Genomic DNA, 15,029 nt, shown 5'->3' on the forward strand with positions numbered 1-15,029 from the left:
CTTCGAGCTCGTTGCCGTTAGCTGAATTCCCAGTAATGTCTGAGGCAGGTTTATTAATGAATTGCTGACATACAATCCGTTAAATTGAAGGGCATCCCTCGCGTGCAAGGCAAGAAGGACTCCGCCCCTGCTAATCCTAGTTTCGTCGCCCTTGACAGAAAATTTAACCCCTATGAATTAGATGTCGAATTGCTGATATTTCACACTTTTCAACACCGCAATTTCTTTTCAATATATTATTAAATGTATAAAAATTTGCACAGGTCATGTATGCTAATTGCAGAGGATTCTACGCAAATTATAGGGATGTATGTCTTAGTAATCACTGATTTAGATCCTCACATAACTCTCCCCTCCCCCACGTAAGTAAGAACAAAGTGCACTCCCTGAGAAATTTCTAGTTAATGTTTTTGCTCACTCCATATTTCCACCGCAGGGGGGCGCACCCTGTTTTTTTAGATCACTGACGATGTCATTCCATCGTGCTTGTACGATTGCTTGTACGTTAATCGACTTAGCGATCATCGAACTTTGACCTGCATGAACAAGTAGACGAATTTTATTGGCTGTAAAGTCTAACACTCGACGATGATTACCATAAACAGGTAAACTATCCAAGGCTTTATTTACGTTTTATCTACGAGGATAAAGGCTTTGGAGAAGGTTTGTTTATTTTGGTATGCAAAGTGTTTCACAGTATGGCAGCGTTCCGCAATCTAAAATCTTCTAGTCTCACGCGGTCATTCATCGGTTGTCTCAAGGGGCATCTCAAGCATAGCCAGAACTATTCAGCGACATTACCTCGGTTGACGGAGGTTTTTAAACGAACCTATACATTAGAGATTAATGAATTAGGGCAAATCCAACAGATTAATCGCAGAAAATCATCTTCGAATGGGTAAGAATATAATTGGTTGTATTCTATAGTAATATAGTTAGTTTAAATTTAGAGCATAGACATAATTACATAAAATGCACCGTCAAGAGTGCCGGGTCGAAGGTGGCACTCGGTGCCCTTTCTGCTGCCACAGCTGTTGACCTACACTAGAAGCTAGCTCGTCAATTTCTTTGATGTTTATACTCCTCCATTATTTTATTTTTACTTTGACGATTGAGCTTTGAAAGCAATGCACGGGAGAAACTACGTCTAACACCATCAGTAAGAGTTTAAGTTGGCAGCTTGGCACTGATTCAAATGACTACAATACAAATTCACAGTAACAATTTCGAAAACATGTGTAAATAAGTGCATGATCTCGACTGTCCGCGTTTTTACAGTTGCACAAACGAGCGCTACGAAGGCAATTCTCAGAACGTAGCAATGGTCTATCTTTCTTTCGAGAAATGAAGAATCACATGCAGTCAACGTGATCGTTTATTGCATAATAAGTTCAAAGTTCACACTGTTGCCTCATGTCTGTAGCCTCATGACTATAGCCTCATCATCCCCTCATGACACGACGTCATGACCTCCATTTTTTTTAATTTTGCCAACATTTTGACGTGCTTAGTCCTTCCGTCCTACAAAAGCACTCAAATAGCCTTAGCTCTTAGCACATTCATAGTTTACCAAAGACGGCAAGACGCATCGATTTAAAAACGCAATTGAAAGTTATAAAACGCTCAGGTGTTGTATACTAATACACATAGTGACACTCGAAAAAAGAGACTTGTAACGATGACGTAATCCACATCAAGTACCACTTTTGCTTTACCTTACCGCTTTTAACTCTTGGAAAAACTCGAAACTTCTCACTTCTCCAATTTCTACGCATGTTGACAGATCTACAGGGGTCTTGGGTCTGCGCAAGCGCAGATACATATCTATGAAATACTAATAATATTAAAAATCATATTTTGGCGGCACTCATCATACACTAAACACTAGTAGCATCCATTTCCCGTTTATAACAATATTATTTAGTCAAAAAGTAGAAACTATTTCTTTTCATAATGCTTTCCTTTTACGGAGTTCCTATTGTTCCGGGGCCGGTTGTATAAGCCCGTTTTTAAGGTGGCTCCCTAGGGTTTTGAGAAATTGTTTAAGTGCAGGTTTGATGATGATGTAGAATTAAGCACCAATATTGTAAACTAGGATTTAAGTCCACAATATTGGTGTTTAATATTAATTGGGTACAACAAACCTGCTATCTAGAATTTTTACGAAACTCTAGGGAGCCACTTAAACGGTGGTTAAGTTCAAAATAGAAAGCAGGTCTATCGTTTTATTCAACAACCGAACTAAATGTTTTAAACCTTAATACAAAGATACTGTTTACAATTACATATTCAGTGTGTAATATTCAAGTTGACTCATTCAAAAGAGATGTAAGAGTGTTATTTAGTTTTGACTTATCCACCGTTTAAGCTAAACGGGTTTGATACAACCGGCCCCTGGATGTAATTGTTTGTAATAAAGGCTTTGCCATATAGATTGGGAAATCTAGACGATGGAGGACCCGAACCAATGTACGACAAAGTCAACTCTGGTTATCAAATCTTCCATTCGAAAGAAGCATTTAAATTTTTTGGAGGTGGTGAAATACCAGAACTAGTATTGGCTTATGAAACGTGGGGAGAGCTGAACAAGGGAAAAGATAATGTTATATTGCTCTTTACTGGCCTTTCGCCTTCGTCACATGCTAGAAGTCATCAGGTACTTGAAGATGTTTCAAACCAAAATTTTTATCTTTCCAGTGAAAAAGTGCATTAATAAACATCGCAAATTTCCATTTAGATACTCTTAAGAATTCCTTAGAAATTGGCAATAGTCTTATTAGACTTATTTCAGAAGGAAACCTAATCTATTCAACTCTCTCTCTCTCTATCCATCCATCCAGGAAAACCCAAATCCTGGTTGGTGGGAGAGATTTATCGGACATGGGTGTGCATTGGATACGGATAAATTTTTCGTGATTTGTGTGAACGTCATTGGTGGGTGTTATGGATCAAGGCAAGTATCATAATGTATGAGCTGCTCATCAGCTATATTCCGTTGACACAGAGCATAGCTGAAACTTAATCTATTGAGACCTTCCTGAACTTGCTCAAACTTGGTAGACTAAAAACGTAAGCACACTGTTATTGGTGCAGCGTGGCAGCGTCTTCAAAAAACGTCTCATCAAATGTAGCGTAAGGACAGCCTATAATAGACAGAAATCTCAACGAAAGGGTACAAAGTTTGACCGGAGAACCTTCCCATAAGGAGAGTCCCTCAAAAGAGATTTGGTACGAACTAGGCCCTCGCATCGAATCGAAAGTGAAGAGGTCAATATTTTCAGTTGTCATACCACATTCGATGAGATGTTATAGTCGTGACTCACTGGAGACGTAAAACAAACGCACTATCACCTTTTTTACCAAATACATATATTATACTTTTTGCCATTTCAATAACTTGAGAACTTTCTGCTTGCATTTTAGTGGCCCCTCTTCCATTAACCCTTTAACTGGAAAGGTAAGAATGGCGTAGAAAGCTTTGATTAAGGAAATATAGGTTTGTCTATCACAGTTCCTTCAATTATATTGCAATTACACATCACGATAAATCAAGAAAAAATCTTCATTAGCCTCTGCCAATAAAACGGGCCTTGCACTCAATTCAGACGTCAATCTCCTACCCAAATAATGTTTTCCTTTTATTTTAGCATTACGGTACAACGTTCCCATGCGTTCGCGTCCAAGATATAATAACATCTCAATTTCTATTGCTAGATTATCTCGGAATTAATACGGTAATGTGGACATACATCAATTAATTTAATCAATTAATCCGAATAATCCAAATTTATATAGTTTCGAGATCAGGTAACTGGCAGTTTTAAATCCGGAATATTAAATGTAGTTTCTGAAATCTAGAATTCATGCCCTAGCTAAAACGTTTGCACAGTAGCTACTACAAACTCTGTAACAATGATTTTAGATTCATGGCAGTGTTGGTTCGTCTTTGGGTGGAATGTCCTCGCTACTTGCAGCAGCAATGTTTCCAAACAGAGTGAAACGGTTAGTTGAATTTTGAAATGGTTCAATGGTTTTCAGTTTTACTTTTCTTTGGTTTCATTGTCCATTGTATACCGAGTATTCGCGTATTATTCGAAATTATTCGAAATATAATAGAAAATCTCTTGCAAAAAATTTAACATATTGCATCGGTAACATTTGCACATTACAGATAAATTAAAACTGATTTTCTCGTATTTTTCTGCTTTTTTGTAGAGTTGTATCCATATCATCGTGTGCGCAGTCACACCCTTCGTCCATAGCTCAGAGATACATCCAACGTCAGGTACTAATGAGTGATCCAAACTGGAATAATGGATTCTATTATGATGGGCCGTTTCCTTTCTTAGGAATGAAAAACGCCAGGTAACGCTATGAATGTATATATCACGTTAAAAATTATATAAACAAAAAATAAAAAAACGTGGAAAGTCCCAAAAGTCAGTAACATCTTGAAACCTATAAAATACACGTTTAAACAAGACGGGAAAGATTTCTTGACATATTCACCTTATCCCAAAATCAACATCAGACTAACTATATATAGCTACAATGAAATAATCTGTAATTAAAAATAACGAAACATTTTAATATGCCAGATCTATTGCGACAGCGAGTTATCGAAGTGGTCAAGAATGGGAAACAAGATTTGGCCGGAGAAAAATTGAGAAGCCGCGTGAAGGCCAAACAAACCCTTGTTTGGGTGCCGAATTTATGATTGAAGGTTATCTTGATCACCAAGTAAGTTAATGAAAAGTTGTTGGCTGTTCGTGTAAATCACTGTTAGTTGCATGTTGACTATACAGCCCACAACATAATGTCGTAGCGTCATCGTAGCGTAAAGTACTCAGAATGTCCTTGACTGCGGCATTTTCCAAAGCCGGTTTAACGTAAGATTTATAAACAAACGCGTTAAGTGGATTATGTTTCGAACAACCGTCATTTTAATTTTGAACAATTCTCATAACTACATCGCACTATATATACATCACTCTACTTTCAGTTACATTCAGCCTTATGAGATCTGTCCAGAAATTCCAGTTTTTCGTTTATTCTTATTTTCATGCTATGTCTTTAGTTCACCATGACCAACCACTTTTCTGTAAATGTAATAAGTCAAAACCATAAATTGTTGTATCTTTAACAATTCTACCCATGTGACTGCTGAAATCATATTTACGATTATCTCAAATAGAATTGCTCAACAGATGAGGTTCATGAACCTCACGTTAGTCACAACGTTAGTCACATTAGGGCCTTCATTTACAAACCCATGACGTTCCAGTTGCTCATTTATCATAAGTTTAGAATGTAACCACATATTGTAACATATTATGATGTAAAATAATGGAATCCTTACGCGTCTACAATAATTATTCTTCTCGACCCATTTTCTGAAATTTGTCCAGTATTTCATCTAAAACATATCAAATATGAAAGAATCGTAAAACATGCAGCGAATGAATTGAATTGCTTAAAAACGTTTAGCCATATAACCCAGAAAAATGGGGGTTGACGAGTCAGCATCCGAGACGTAATGTGATACTGGGCAACCTTTATTATGAATTATAAACTTTTCTATCCGTGTACGGGGATTGTATGCATTAACATTGCCATTCAAAGTTGATTTGAGACAATTTAAGAAACAGAAACAGAAACTCTAGTTTACAGCATCTTTTTTTGCTATTCAAGGCACAAAATACAGCATATAACGAGCAGCTAAGATTATTAAAATCTTGAAAACGCACTGCAGCTTTTTTGTTAGATTTGAAATTTTCACAAACTTCCTCGTAACGACAACATTCACTATAGCATTCTTCGTACACACTACGACGACCACGTTTGAAGAATTCAGAAGCTGCTTCCTGCTTTAGCAAGATGTCATCCATCACCTCATTTTCATTATCAACTATTGGAATGAAATGAAATTGTGGGAATTGACAACAATAACTTTTATCGTGAGATCTTAAAAGTGCGTCATGCTTTCAAAATCAATGTTTTGGGTTATTTCCGTCAGTGTTATGTTGGGATTGAGACCAAGGTTAGAATTGAGGTTGGAATCAGGGTTAATAATAGGTAATTACCATTTTAACTTGAAGACTCGGTAGTTTTAGGCCAAAACTTTCAAATGTACATCAGTTATCGCATCAGCTACGTGATATACTTTCTCTAATTCATTATGCACATTCAATGTGCACAGAATGTGCAATCGAATTCGAAAACCTCCGTTTTCGCCCGTCCACACGTAAACACGAAACCGGCGTTTTCGAAAAACTCCACTCTGGAGAGCGTTTTTGAAAACCTCCGTTTTCGGTTGCCGGTTACGTCTGGACGCAAGGCCAGAACGGATAAGATAACTTCCGTTTTTAAAAATATCATGATACGTGTCGACGGGCCCTAAGTGGTATTGCTATATTACGTGGCACTATCAAAACAAGAAACATACGTTCTTTCTTCCATGTATAGTTTCCATTGTGTTTAAAACAAATAAAGAACCATTCTTTGCCATCCTTTTCTTTAACCAATTTGCGTCGACCAAAATTCTCTTCATTGCATTGTTCAAGATCATTTTGTTTCATTCGATCGCACTCCACTGGCACTGATCTGTATTGATAAGACTTTAAAGCATGGGTAGGACTGATCTACCAAACAAACTCACAAAAAAATTCAAAACAGTTTATCCATCCACTATAACTCAAGACTCTTCCTGTCCTTGCTTACCTGGACATATATCGAGGAAAAGAATATCCATGAAAAAATACTGAATACGAGAGCGTTTGCATGATACATGATAGCGTCTTAGGAAAAGCTGTGAAAAGAAATACAGAAATGTAAAATAGTGAATTAACGGTTTTGAAAGCGGCTTAATTCTCAGAGAAAATGCTTATATTAGTTGACCAAGCACATTACCGCAAATAAATGAATGAATTTAATTTATATTTATTGAATAAATGTATATCGTTAATAACCGATCGCCATTGTCATTGACCACCGATATTTAAAAAATATACCTGTTTTAAACGTATAGCTAATAGCTTGGTAGACTCTCCGATTACTCCAGTATACTTTTAATGAGATCTTGAGTTGTGATAAACCGGTTCCTATATGTGCGTACGTGATTTGCAAATTTATCTATTTAAACGGCTAGGAAACAGTTTAACCTAGTTTCAGCAAAATACTACCGTTTGAGAAATTAATTGACTTCCTATGCACAGCTGCCGACAAATAATACACGGGAAGATAGGAATGCAAACAAATCGAGTTTGTCTGTCTGTCAGTTAATTTAATAACGGTGGCCGTTAACATACTTTAGTTTTAAATTTTGGATCCTTAATTTCAAGTTTCGGTCAACCACTCAACCTGATTCGAGTTTCTGATTCGATATTTTCAGCCGATTTAAATGAAGTTAGTTCAGCTATAGTTTCATCCGTATGAACTAGATGCCATATTGCTATACAACTTTGGCTTAGGGTTTATTAAAGATATCTTGACGAACCCATGCATACATACTAATATAGGCTGATATAGGATCACCAGTTTACAACCGGCAAATCAACTCTGAAATATACTAAACTTAATTTTTCAGGGTGAAAGCTTTTGCTTGAAATATGATCCAAATTCCATGTTGTATATCTCCAAGGTAATGTATTACAGTTTAGGAACTCGTATGCATAATTTAGGAAATTCAATCATATTGTCTAGACAATCATGATATCAACTTTCACAATAGAGATGCTGTTAAAATACGACATTACCAGAAATTCAGGATATTAATTAACATAATGCCAGGATTTCGCAATCAAAGATGGCTGCCTTGTTATAATAGAATTATATAAGGCACGAGACAAAATTTGAAATTAAAGCAACTAGCTCTAGTCTTGATTGCAGGCTAGTTAGCCTTACTAATCTGAAAAGAAATATACTACTATTCGACAAACTTTCTCCCTAGGTATATGTTCACCAGGGTTGCCAGTTTGGCTCTTTTGGAGCCAAATTTCTCGATTTTGGCTTCTTTTGACTTCATTTGGCTACCAAAAATTGCATTTGGCTTCTTTCTATTTTTTGGCTCTTTTTGGCTTCTTTTTATCAAGTGTGAAAATATACGACTTTTTAGGCGTATTTGTAACTCTTCCGTATGTTTTCCGGTCTTTCAAGTCCCGGAAGTAAATAAATATTGGGAACTTCGAAATGTTTTCCCTCTCACCAGGCCTAAGCAGTCTTTTTTACGGTCCATCGTCAAAGGACAAATTACACTCAGTTATATACGTTCTTGCATCAAAGTGTGAAGTGAAAGTAATGATGTTTTTTGATGTTTTAAAGGCATTATCCCCAGTCCACACTCCAAATTCCGAGTTTGGCTTCTTTTGGCCGGATTTGACTACTTTTTACATATCATTTGGCTCTTTTGTTCCCAGACCACCTGGCAACCCTGATGTTCACATCATTCACATGCATATATTCGTTTTTTTGAAATCTAGAAACGTGCTCAAAAACAAAGCACTTCGCCTTTCACACAAGGTATCAAATGTTTGCATATTCTTTCTTAGGCTATGGATCTTTTTGACTTGGGAGACGGTTGTAGTTCTATCATTGAAGGAGTGTCCAGGATAAAATGTCCTTCTCTGGTAAGACTAATATTTTTGTTCATTCAAATGTATAGAAATCATGAACACTTTTCGAGGGGACCAAGAGTGTGAATAGGTAATTCAGGATCGAAAAGGGATCTTAAAAAAAAATTTCGTGTCGAAAAAAAACTATATTAGGGTGGATTTCCACTTAAAGAGAAATAGTTCGCTAGCGAAATATTTGCATATTTTCTTTTGAATTGAGAGCAATGATCATGTTGAACTAATTTATTTATGCTGTTAAAATTCTAAAGAAAATATTTAAATATTTCGCTAGTGAACTATTTTTCGTATTCGAAAACATCACGTGGTCACGATAAATAAACCCGGAATCATAAAAATCAGTATCAACTTTTCATGAAAAATACTAACTTGACGACGTATTTTGTCCAAGATTATGGGCGTCCAATCAGATCTGCTTTTTCCAGTGCAACAACAAAGAGAACTGGAAGTACTATTGAAAGAATCAGGTAAAAATAGACCCTAACAACATTAGAGCCCCTTACCTTACCTAGCCTGTCTCGAGTTTCGACGTTGTTACGAACAAACGTCTTCCCGAGTTTTCTTGTTATAATCAACCAACCTGAAAACCTGTTTATCATTACCAAGGATCGGAGTTTGATTCCGACTTCCTCTGCCATTAAAAAAATATGAACTAACCAATCAAATGCAAGAACTCAGAACTCAGACAAACCAATCCAGCCCCAGTAGGAAAACCAAAGGTTGTGGTAGTTAAAGTCAAATCTAAATCTCGTTAAAGCCTGGTTCACACTTGTCCTAAGAATCTGGGATTCCTTTTGTCTGAGGTCACTGGTGCGGAAGATCCTTTGTCTATCGGAAAATAATACAATGGGTCCCCGATTCTTAGGAGGTGGTGTAAAACCTGAGCCGGTGCCTTCGTCGCGACCTGAATTGAAGTTTTCTTGTGTTATTTAAGGGAATCATTCAGTGACTTATTACGAATTACCCTCCATATTTGGTCATGATACGTTTCTTCTGGATGTCAATGCAGTTGCAGCCGCAATCAAGGTGAGCATGCATAATTCAGTAAAGTTGAGATTTGACCATCCTTCAAACTTTTGGTTTCGTACCTCCAGGGACCAGTTGTATAAAACTCTTTCACTACGTTTTGCATAGTTAAATCCTAGTTAACTCAGAAATACACGACTCTGATTGACAAATTCTGTCCTCAACTACAGTTAAAAGTTGATTAGTCTTTTATACAACAGGGCCCAGTATTTTGAGGGGTCTTCACCAGGTCATCCGGTTTTATTCCTGCACAGAATTACCTACATCGGGTTTTCGGCTTCTAAACAACTGTGCTGAAATTGACCCTCTTTATTAGTACTATATAAGTATCGTGAGGGCCCAGTTCCTACGTTCACGAAGCATTATTGCGGACTTAGGTTAAAAAGAGGTTAAATACTACCAATTATACACATAAAAAAACACACGCACCACCATGAGTTCATAACCATGGGCATTCGACTTAGTTTAACATTATAGCTACTCTTTGGGCCTTTTCGAATAAAGGATGTTTCCAATCTACGCCTTTTTTTACTTTTTTTTCAATCGATACATCCCGAGATGAACCGAGATCAACAATGAATAAAATCCACCCCGAGAATTATTTTATCTCTTATACAAATGTTACTTATCAAGTAACCAAGTAAATGAAAAAATGCAGTGCTCTATTGCAAGCAAATATTATTAGCTGTGCGTAACTATGAAACTGTGTAACTATATGCCTATATATATATCTTATATATCATTACTATATTACATTATCCTTATATCTCCTTCTTTATAAGGGTCACCTTGAAACAGATTTAACATTCGTGGGAAAGAAGTCCAAATCATGATGATAAATACCAACACCATAAAAGCGCAAGACATTAAAGGCCCTTTCTACTTATCGCAAACGCATGCGCCTGAGCAAAGCGAGTTGACCTCTATGCGAACAAAACCCAAACAAAACCCCGTACTACTTAGGCTACGTTTACACGAGACCAGACGAATTTGGAACCGTGCTCGAATTCATCCGGTTCTGGTGTTCACGCGGTAAAAATGGATTAAATTTCCACCGGTTTGCGCGTTCCGTGTTCACAGGAGGAAAATACCCAATATCAACCGATAGTTGACTCATTTTTCCATCAACTGTTCCTGGCTTGAATTTGAAGTGTGTATAATTCCACTCGAAATTAAGACCCTTTGAACATTAAATCCAGTTTGATCCACCAGGAGGTATATATATATATAAATAATTTTATATATGGACACATATTTTATATATCCCACAGGATACCGGAACAACTTTAACTGAAAACATATACCTCAAGATTTTGCTTTAAAATATATGCGGTATGATTAGTTATTACATAGTCAGTTAATTAAAAATAAAAGAACGACACCCAATGACGTGAAAACAGAAAAAAAGAAAAACCTCCTTTATGTCTGTCTGTCTGTCAAGAACGTCGTTCGAATCATTTTCTAGGACAATTTCCCTTTTCATGAATTCTGTAATCTGTAAAATAACTTTCTCAGCATGCTATCCCTTTCGTAATCAAGGATTATTTTAATTGTCGAGTCTCGAAATAGTGGTCCCGTCTTCCGACGAGTTATATATACGCACTCGCCATGTGTATGGGTAGCTAAATTAAGCATAAGCTATAAGGGTTATTATTGATTATATATAGGTTAACCTGATGATACTATATATTGTTCACATAATTTTATTACTTTTCCATCAATTATTTCCATTTCTTCTTACGTTTTCTTCCATTCCTTTTTGGTTCACCACGACCAACTACCTTTCTATATAGGGGCACACAAATAAGACTATATATATTCTATTATCTTTAAATGAACTTCAGGCGAAGTCAGAACTAAAGCCGGGCGTTAAATAAGTGCATGGGCAATTCTATATTGTTCACGCAATTGCAAGTTGAAATTAAACATTTTCAATAATAGAGGTTTAAAGGGTCTTAATTTCGAGGGGAATTATACACACTCTCAATAATAACATAATCTCAAATAGATGGTTGTGATTGGTACTGCTTTTGGAGGTCGGCGATCATAACCAGGCCATATGTATATAAGATATCTCAAAATAACAAATATTTTAGTCCTTACGCGTCTACAACGGGTGTTAACATATCTCTTCCAATAGAGGTATCTTTCCCAATACAATTTCTAAATGAAAACATAGCAGTTGAATACGTTACATATTAGGCAAAAAGCAAAATGTTGAACTCTTCTGAATCCTTCATTTTTACAAGTACATTAAAATACAACTGGGGACTCTATAACTCCTAAAATTCTATATAGGCCTGTTCATAACCTGCCTTAAAATAAATTCTGTATATATTATTCTGTAAAAAGCCTGTTAGCGCTGTTTTGTTTTTTGAGACATTCTGCAGATAATGGTGAATATTTCATCTCCGGCATATCACAATGTTTTAAGGCATGTAAGTACTTATGTACAAGGATTACAATACAGCGTGTGAAACTGGAGCTCTAGAGTACGTACTGCAGCTCTCATGTCGTGATCGTAATGTTCACGAACTTCCTCCCAGGAACAACACTCAGCATAACATTCATGTGACAAACCACGACGATCACGTTCAAAGAAATCAGCGGCCTCTTCACGCTTCAACATGATGTCATCCATAATATCATTCTCATTATCATCTAGTAATAAAATCTAACTTTCATATACATGCACTTTTATAAATTATAGGTATTATTCAATTCTCTACTCATTGCAAATGGGACACGCCCCACAAAACAATTTTCACTGGTGGACACCATCCTCTTTCCCAGGTTTTTCGCGTACCGCATGTGCCAAAAGCAGACGCGAAAAACCTGTGAACGAGGATTTGGTGGACCCCTTGCAAGGCCCACATACACTGGGTGGGAGTGATTCGCCAACGCGACACGAATCTTCAGTTTTTAGAAGCAAATAATTTACTTGAAGGGAAAATAGGTAGGATTTTCACAATTTAGAAGAGATCAGACGAAAAAGTTCGTTCGATCGATAGAACTCATTATGTATACACCAACAGTTTTGCGTCTTGAATACTACTTATAGCAATTTGAAATTGTTAAGCAACTTTATTAATGAAAAGAAAGTATAAATAATGTGAATGCACCCCATCGCGTAGGTAAATACGTAATAAACAAAACTTGTTTAAATCTTACTTTCAACATCCATCAGTTTCTTTTTCCATGCATAATCACCATGATTGTACTTGGAACAAATGAAATAATTTTCCTTGCCATTCTTGTCCTTAACCAACTCACGTCGACCGTAATTTTCTTCAGTGCATGGTTTAAGGTCGACGTTTAATTCCAATCTACCGAGCTTTATAAGAAAGCCGTAGTGTTAATACAAAAAGTTTGTTCGCTTTAAGTCCATCCTTATCCAATATCTATTTATATAGTATAATGTTAAATTTAGCTGAGTGTAAACTATAACTATATATCTCGTATAACGAACCGATAGCCTAGTCTTCCTTGACCTTGCAAGTGCTTACCTTGTCATTGGTGTCTATCGAGGGAAAAGATATCCATGCCACCAAACTGAATATCAGAACGTCGGCTGAATACATAGTGGCGACTGTCGAAAATTATTCGAAGAGATAAAGTTGAATTAAAATTTGTTGTTGATGTTGAAATTGATGTTGACTTCTGATTGTCTGTTCTATTGGATTAGTCAAGCACATGCATATATAACCTGCATGAACGTTAATACGAAGCCACACAAGATGTAAATAAGCAATGATTGTTGAACAAAATCTATGTACTGACAAAATCAACGTATAAAGCAGAGTTCCAAAAACGGTATAGTACTCTCCGTGCACGAAAACCGGAGATATGATTGTTGATCTATTGTTGTGCATGATATTTGACCACCGGAAATAGTTAACTGGCTTCAGCAGAATACTTGCAGAATACTAAATTGTTTTCGGCACTTTATTCTGAGCCTCAGACTGAGGTAACACAGCCTATACAGCAATGGGTTCAAAGTTGCCGGGTGTTGAGCAAGCAATAGCCGATTACATATAGAGTTTTTAGACGGTAGTGTTTCGTTCTGTTCTTTTTGTTCGGTGCGTTTCTGTAATTCCGTTCTATGAGGATTAGAAAATTAGAATATAAATGTTTATGTTTTTCATAAGGTTTCACTACTTTGACATAATCTCAGAACTTCAGAAATCAGTTGTCGGGAAATTGTTAAAAAACAAATATATTGCTATACATAGGTCTACATATAACGGATACCGAAATGTTTCTGTGAATCGTGTTTTATATATACGTATCAAATATAATAAAGGTTCTTTGTTACATTTGCAAAATAAATACAATCTTCTATAGAATTCCCACTTGCATGAGGACTACGTTATTATGACATACAAGTTCATTAAATTGTTTAATCCATAAACTAGTGATTAAATGTCTTGATAAAGCATGTAAATCTTTCTAAAGCTACCCTTGATCAACCTCTTGTTAATATACCAGCTAACATGCATGTTATCAGTGAGAAAATATAGATGTATTATACAAGTATTATATTATACAAGTACAAGACACTGTTCTCTAAAGTGAAAGACACGTCGACATACTTGGTGCAGTTGCAAAGTTATAGATTTAACTTAAGTGAAGATCGCACCTTCATTGAAAGGATGTCGAAAAAATACCCTACTTCAGCGTTGTTTTGTATCTTGGCACAGTCAATGTCAACCGTAGTGTTTCACATAGCCTCCTCAATTACTGAGCATTAAAGTATCACCACGATTTACAGTATAGGCTATATAGACGCGAGACTATAGTATCAGTAATCCAAATAGGATATTATCCAGATTCACCGTATTCCCACGTGCTGATGAAATGTAGTCAGCTCCTGAAGACTCAGTCTGTGGTAACTAACCACCGAGCATAAAGTTGATCAATCCTACATCTGCCGTATGTCAAACTTTGAACACCCCGTGACTAAGACTTCCATAGACCATGCATAATGCTTTTTTTTATTAGGGATTTATATACAGAATTTGTTGCACGTTTCAATCAACGAAGTATTTTCCTGTAAATATACTTTTGCATACACTTGCAAGAATATCATCAATTTTACAAGGTAATAATTACATGTCAGTTTAGTAAGATCAAGATTAGGTTAGCATTAGGGCTTAGATTAGGATTATAGTTGATTAGGGTTAACCCTAATCCTAAATCTAACTCTAACCCGAACCTTTCAGTGATTAAATTCGCGTATTTAGGATTTGCTAAACATGTAATCACTACCTTTTAACTCTGAATGATATTCAAATTATTTTTTGCAAGTGCTAATAGAAAGGTCAACAGAAAAAATAAAAGTGCCTTTCAGGAATGCTAAAGTTGATCGATTGTCGC

The 15,029-nt window shown here is 36.3% G+C and overlaps 3 protein-coding genes across 3 annotated transcripts; 1 reads left to right on the forward strand and 2 right to left on the reverse strand.

The window, feature by feature from the left end:
* The first annotated feature begins 589 nt into the window (after positions 1–589).
* LOC114518930 (serine O-succinyltransferase-like) lies at positions 590–10,522 on the forward strand. Its single transcript, XM_028538965.1, has 13 exons — positions 590–898; positions 2,434–2,656; positions 2,841–2,953; positions 3,424–3,457; positions 3,648–3,734; positions 3,923–4,002; positions 4,216–4,365; positions 4,599–4,740; positions 7,586–7,639; positions 8,547–8,624; positions 9,019–9,094; positions 9,562–9,653; positions 10,436–10,522. The coding sequence occupies exons 1-13, from the start codon at positions 699–701 to the stop codon at positions 10,484–10,486; spliced, it is 1,380 nt and encodes a 459-aa protein (XP_028394766.1). The 5' UTR covers positions 590–698; the 3' UTR covers positions 10,487–10,522.
* Positions 4,890–7,191, reverse strand: LOC114518932. Its single transcript, XM_028538968.1, has 6 exons — positions 7,011–7,191; positions 6,721–6,808; positions 6,446–6,603; positions 5,748–5,908; positions 5,360–5,416; positions 4,890–5,099 (listed from the first exon to the last, which is right to left on the reverse strand). Exons 2-6 carry the CDS (start codon positions 6,780–6,782, stop codon positions 5,079–5,081), a joined length of 459 nt encoding a protein of 152 aa, XP_028394769.1. The 5' UTR covers positions 6,783–6,808; positions 7,011–7,191; the 3' UTR covers positions 4,890–5,078.
* Positions 10,523–11,257: 735 nt separating the features above from the next.
* LOC114518931 lies at positions 11,258–13,523 on the reverse strand. Its single transcript, XM_028538966.1, has 5 exons — positions 13,160–13,523; positions 12,825–12,987; positions 12,154–12,314; positions 11,757–11,816; positions 11,258–11,438 (listed from the first exon to the last, which is right to left on the reverse strand). Exons 1-5 carry the CDS (start codon positions 13,232–13,234, stop codon positions 11,418–11,420), a joined length of 480 nt encoding a protein of 159 aa, XP_028394767.1. The 5' UTR covers positions 13,235–13,523; the 3' UTR covers positions 11,258–11,417.
* Between the last annotated feature and the right edge of the window lie 1,506 nt (positions 13,524–15,029).

Source organism: Dendronephthya gigantea, unplaced genomic scaffold, assembly GCF_004324835.1.
Source record: "Dendronephthya gigantea isolate DGI-Jeju-01 unplaced genomic scaffold, DenGig_1.0 000012F, whole genome shotgun sequence".
NCBI classification, from domain to species: domain Eukaryota; kingdom Metazoa; phylum Cnidaria; class Anthozoa; order Malacalcyonacea; family Nephtheidae; genus Dendronephthya; species Dendronephthya gigantea.

Excerpts from the sequence above, each read along its gene's own strand:
- LOC114518932 (XM_028538968.1), bottom strand. The coding sequence starts at position 6,782 with ATGCAAACGCTCTCGTATTCAGTATTTTTTCATGGATATTCTTTTCCT. Across the intron at positions 6,604-6,720 it reads TTTCCTCGATATATGTCCAG|ATCAGTGCCAGTGGAGTGCG; the intron begins GTAAGCAAGGAC and ends TTATCAATACAG. Across the intron at positions 5,417-5,747 it reads AATCTAACAAAAAAGCTGCA|ATGAAATACTGGACAAATTT; the intron begins GTGCGTTTTCAA and ends GATATGTTTTAG.
- LOC114518931 (XM_028538966.1), bottom strand. The coding sequence starts at position 13,234 with ATGTATTCAGCCGACGTTCTGATATTCAGTTTGGTGGCATGGATATCT. Across the intron at positions 12,988-13,159 it reads CGATAGACACCAATGACAAG|CTCGGTAGATTGGAATTAAA; the intron begins GTAAGCACTTGC and ends TTTCTTATAAAG. Across the intron at positions 12,315-12,824 it reads GAAACTGATGGATGTTGAAA|ATGATAATGAGAATGATATT; the intron begins GTAAGATTTAAA and ends TTTTATTACTAG.
- LOC114518930 (XM_028538965.1), top strand. The coding sequence starts at position 699 with ATGGCAGCGTTCCGCAATCTAAAATCTTCTAGTCTCACGCGGTCATTC. Across the intron at positions 899-2,433 it reads AGAAAATCATCTTCGAATGG|ATTGGGAAATCTAGACGATG; the intron begins GTAAGAATATAA and ends TTTGCCATATAG. Across the intron at positions 8,625-9,018 it reads GGATAAAATGTCCTTCTCTG|ATTATGGGCGTCCAATCAGA; the intron begins GTAAGACTAATA and ends ATTTTGTCCAAG.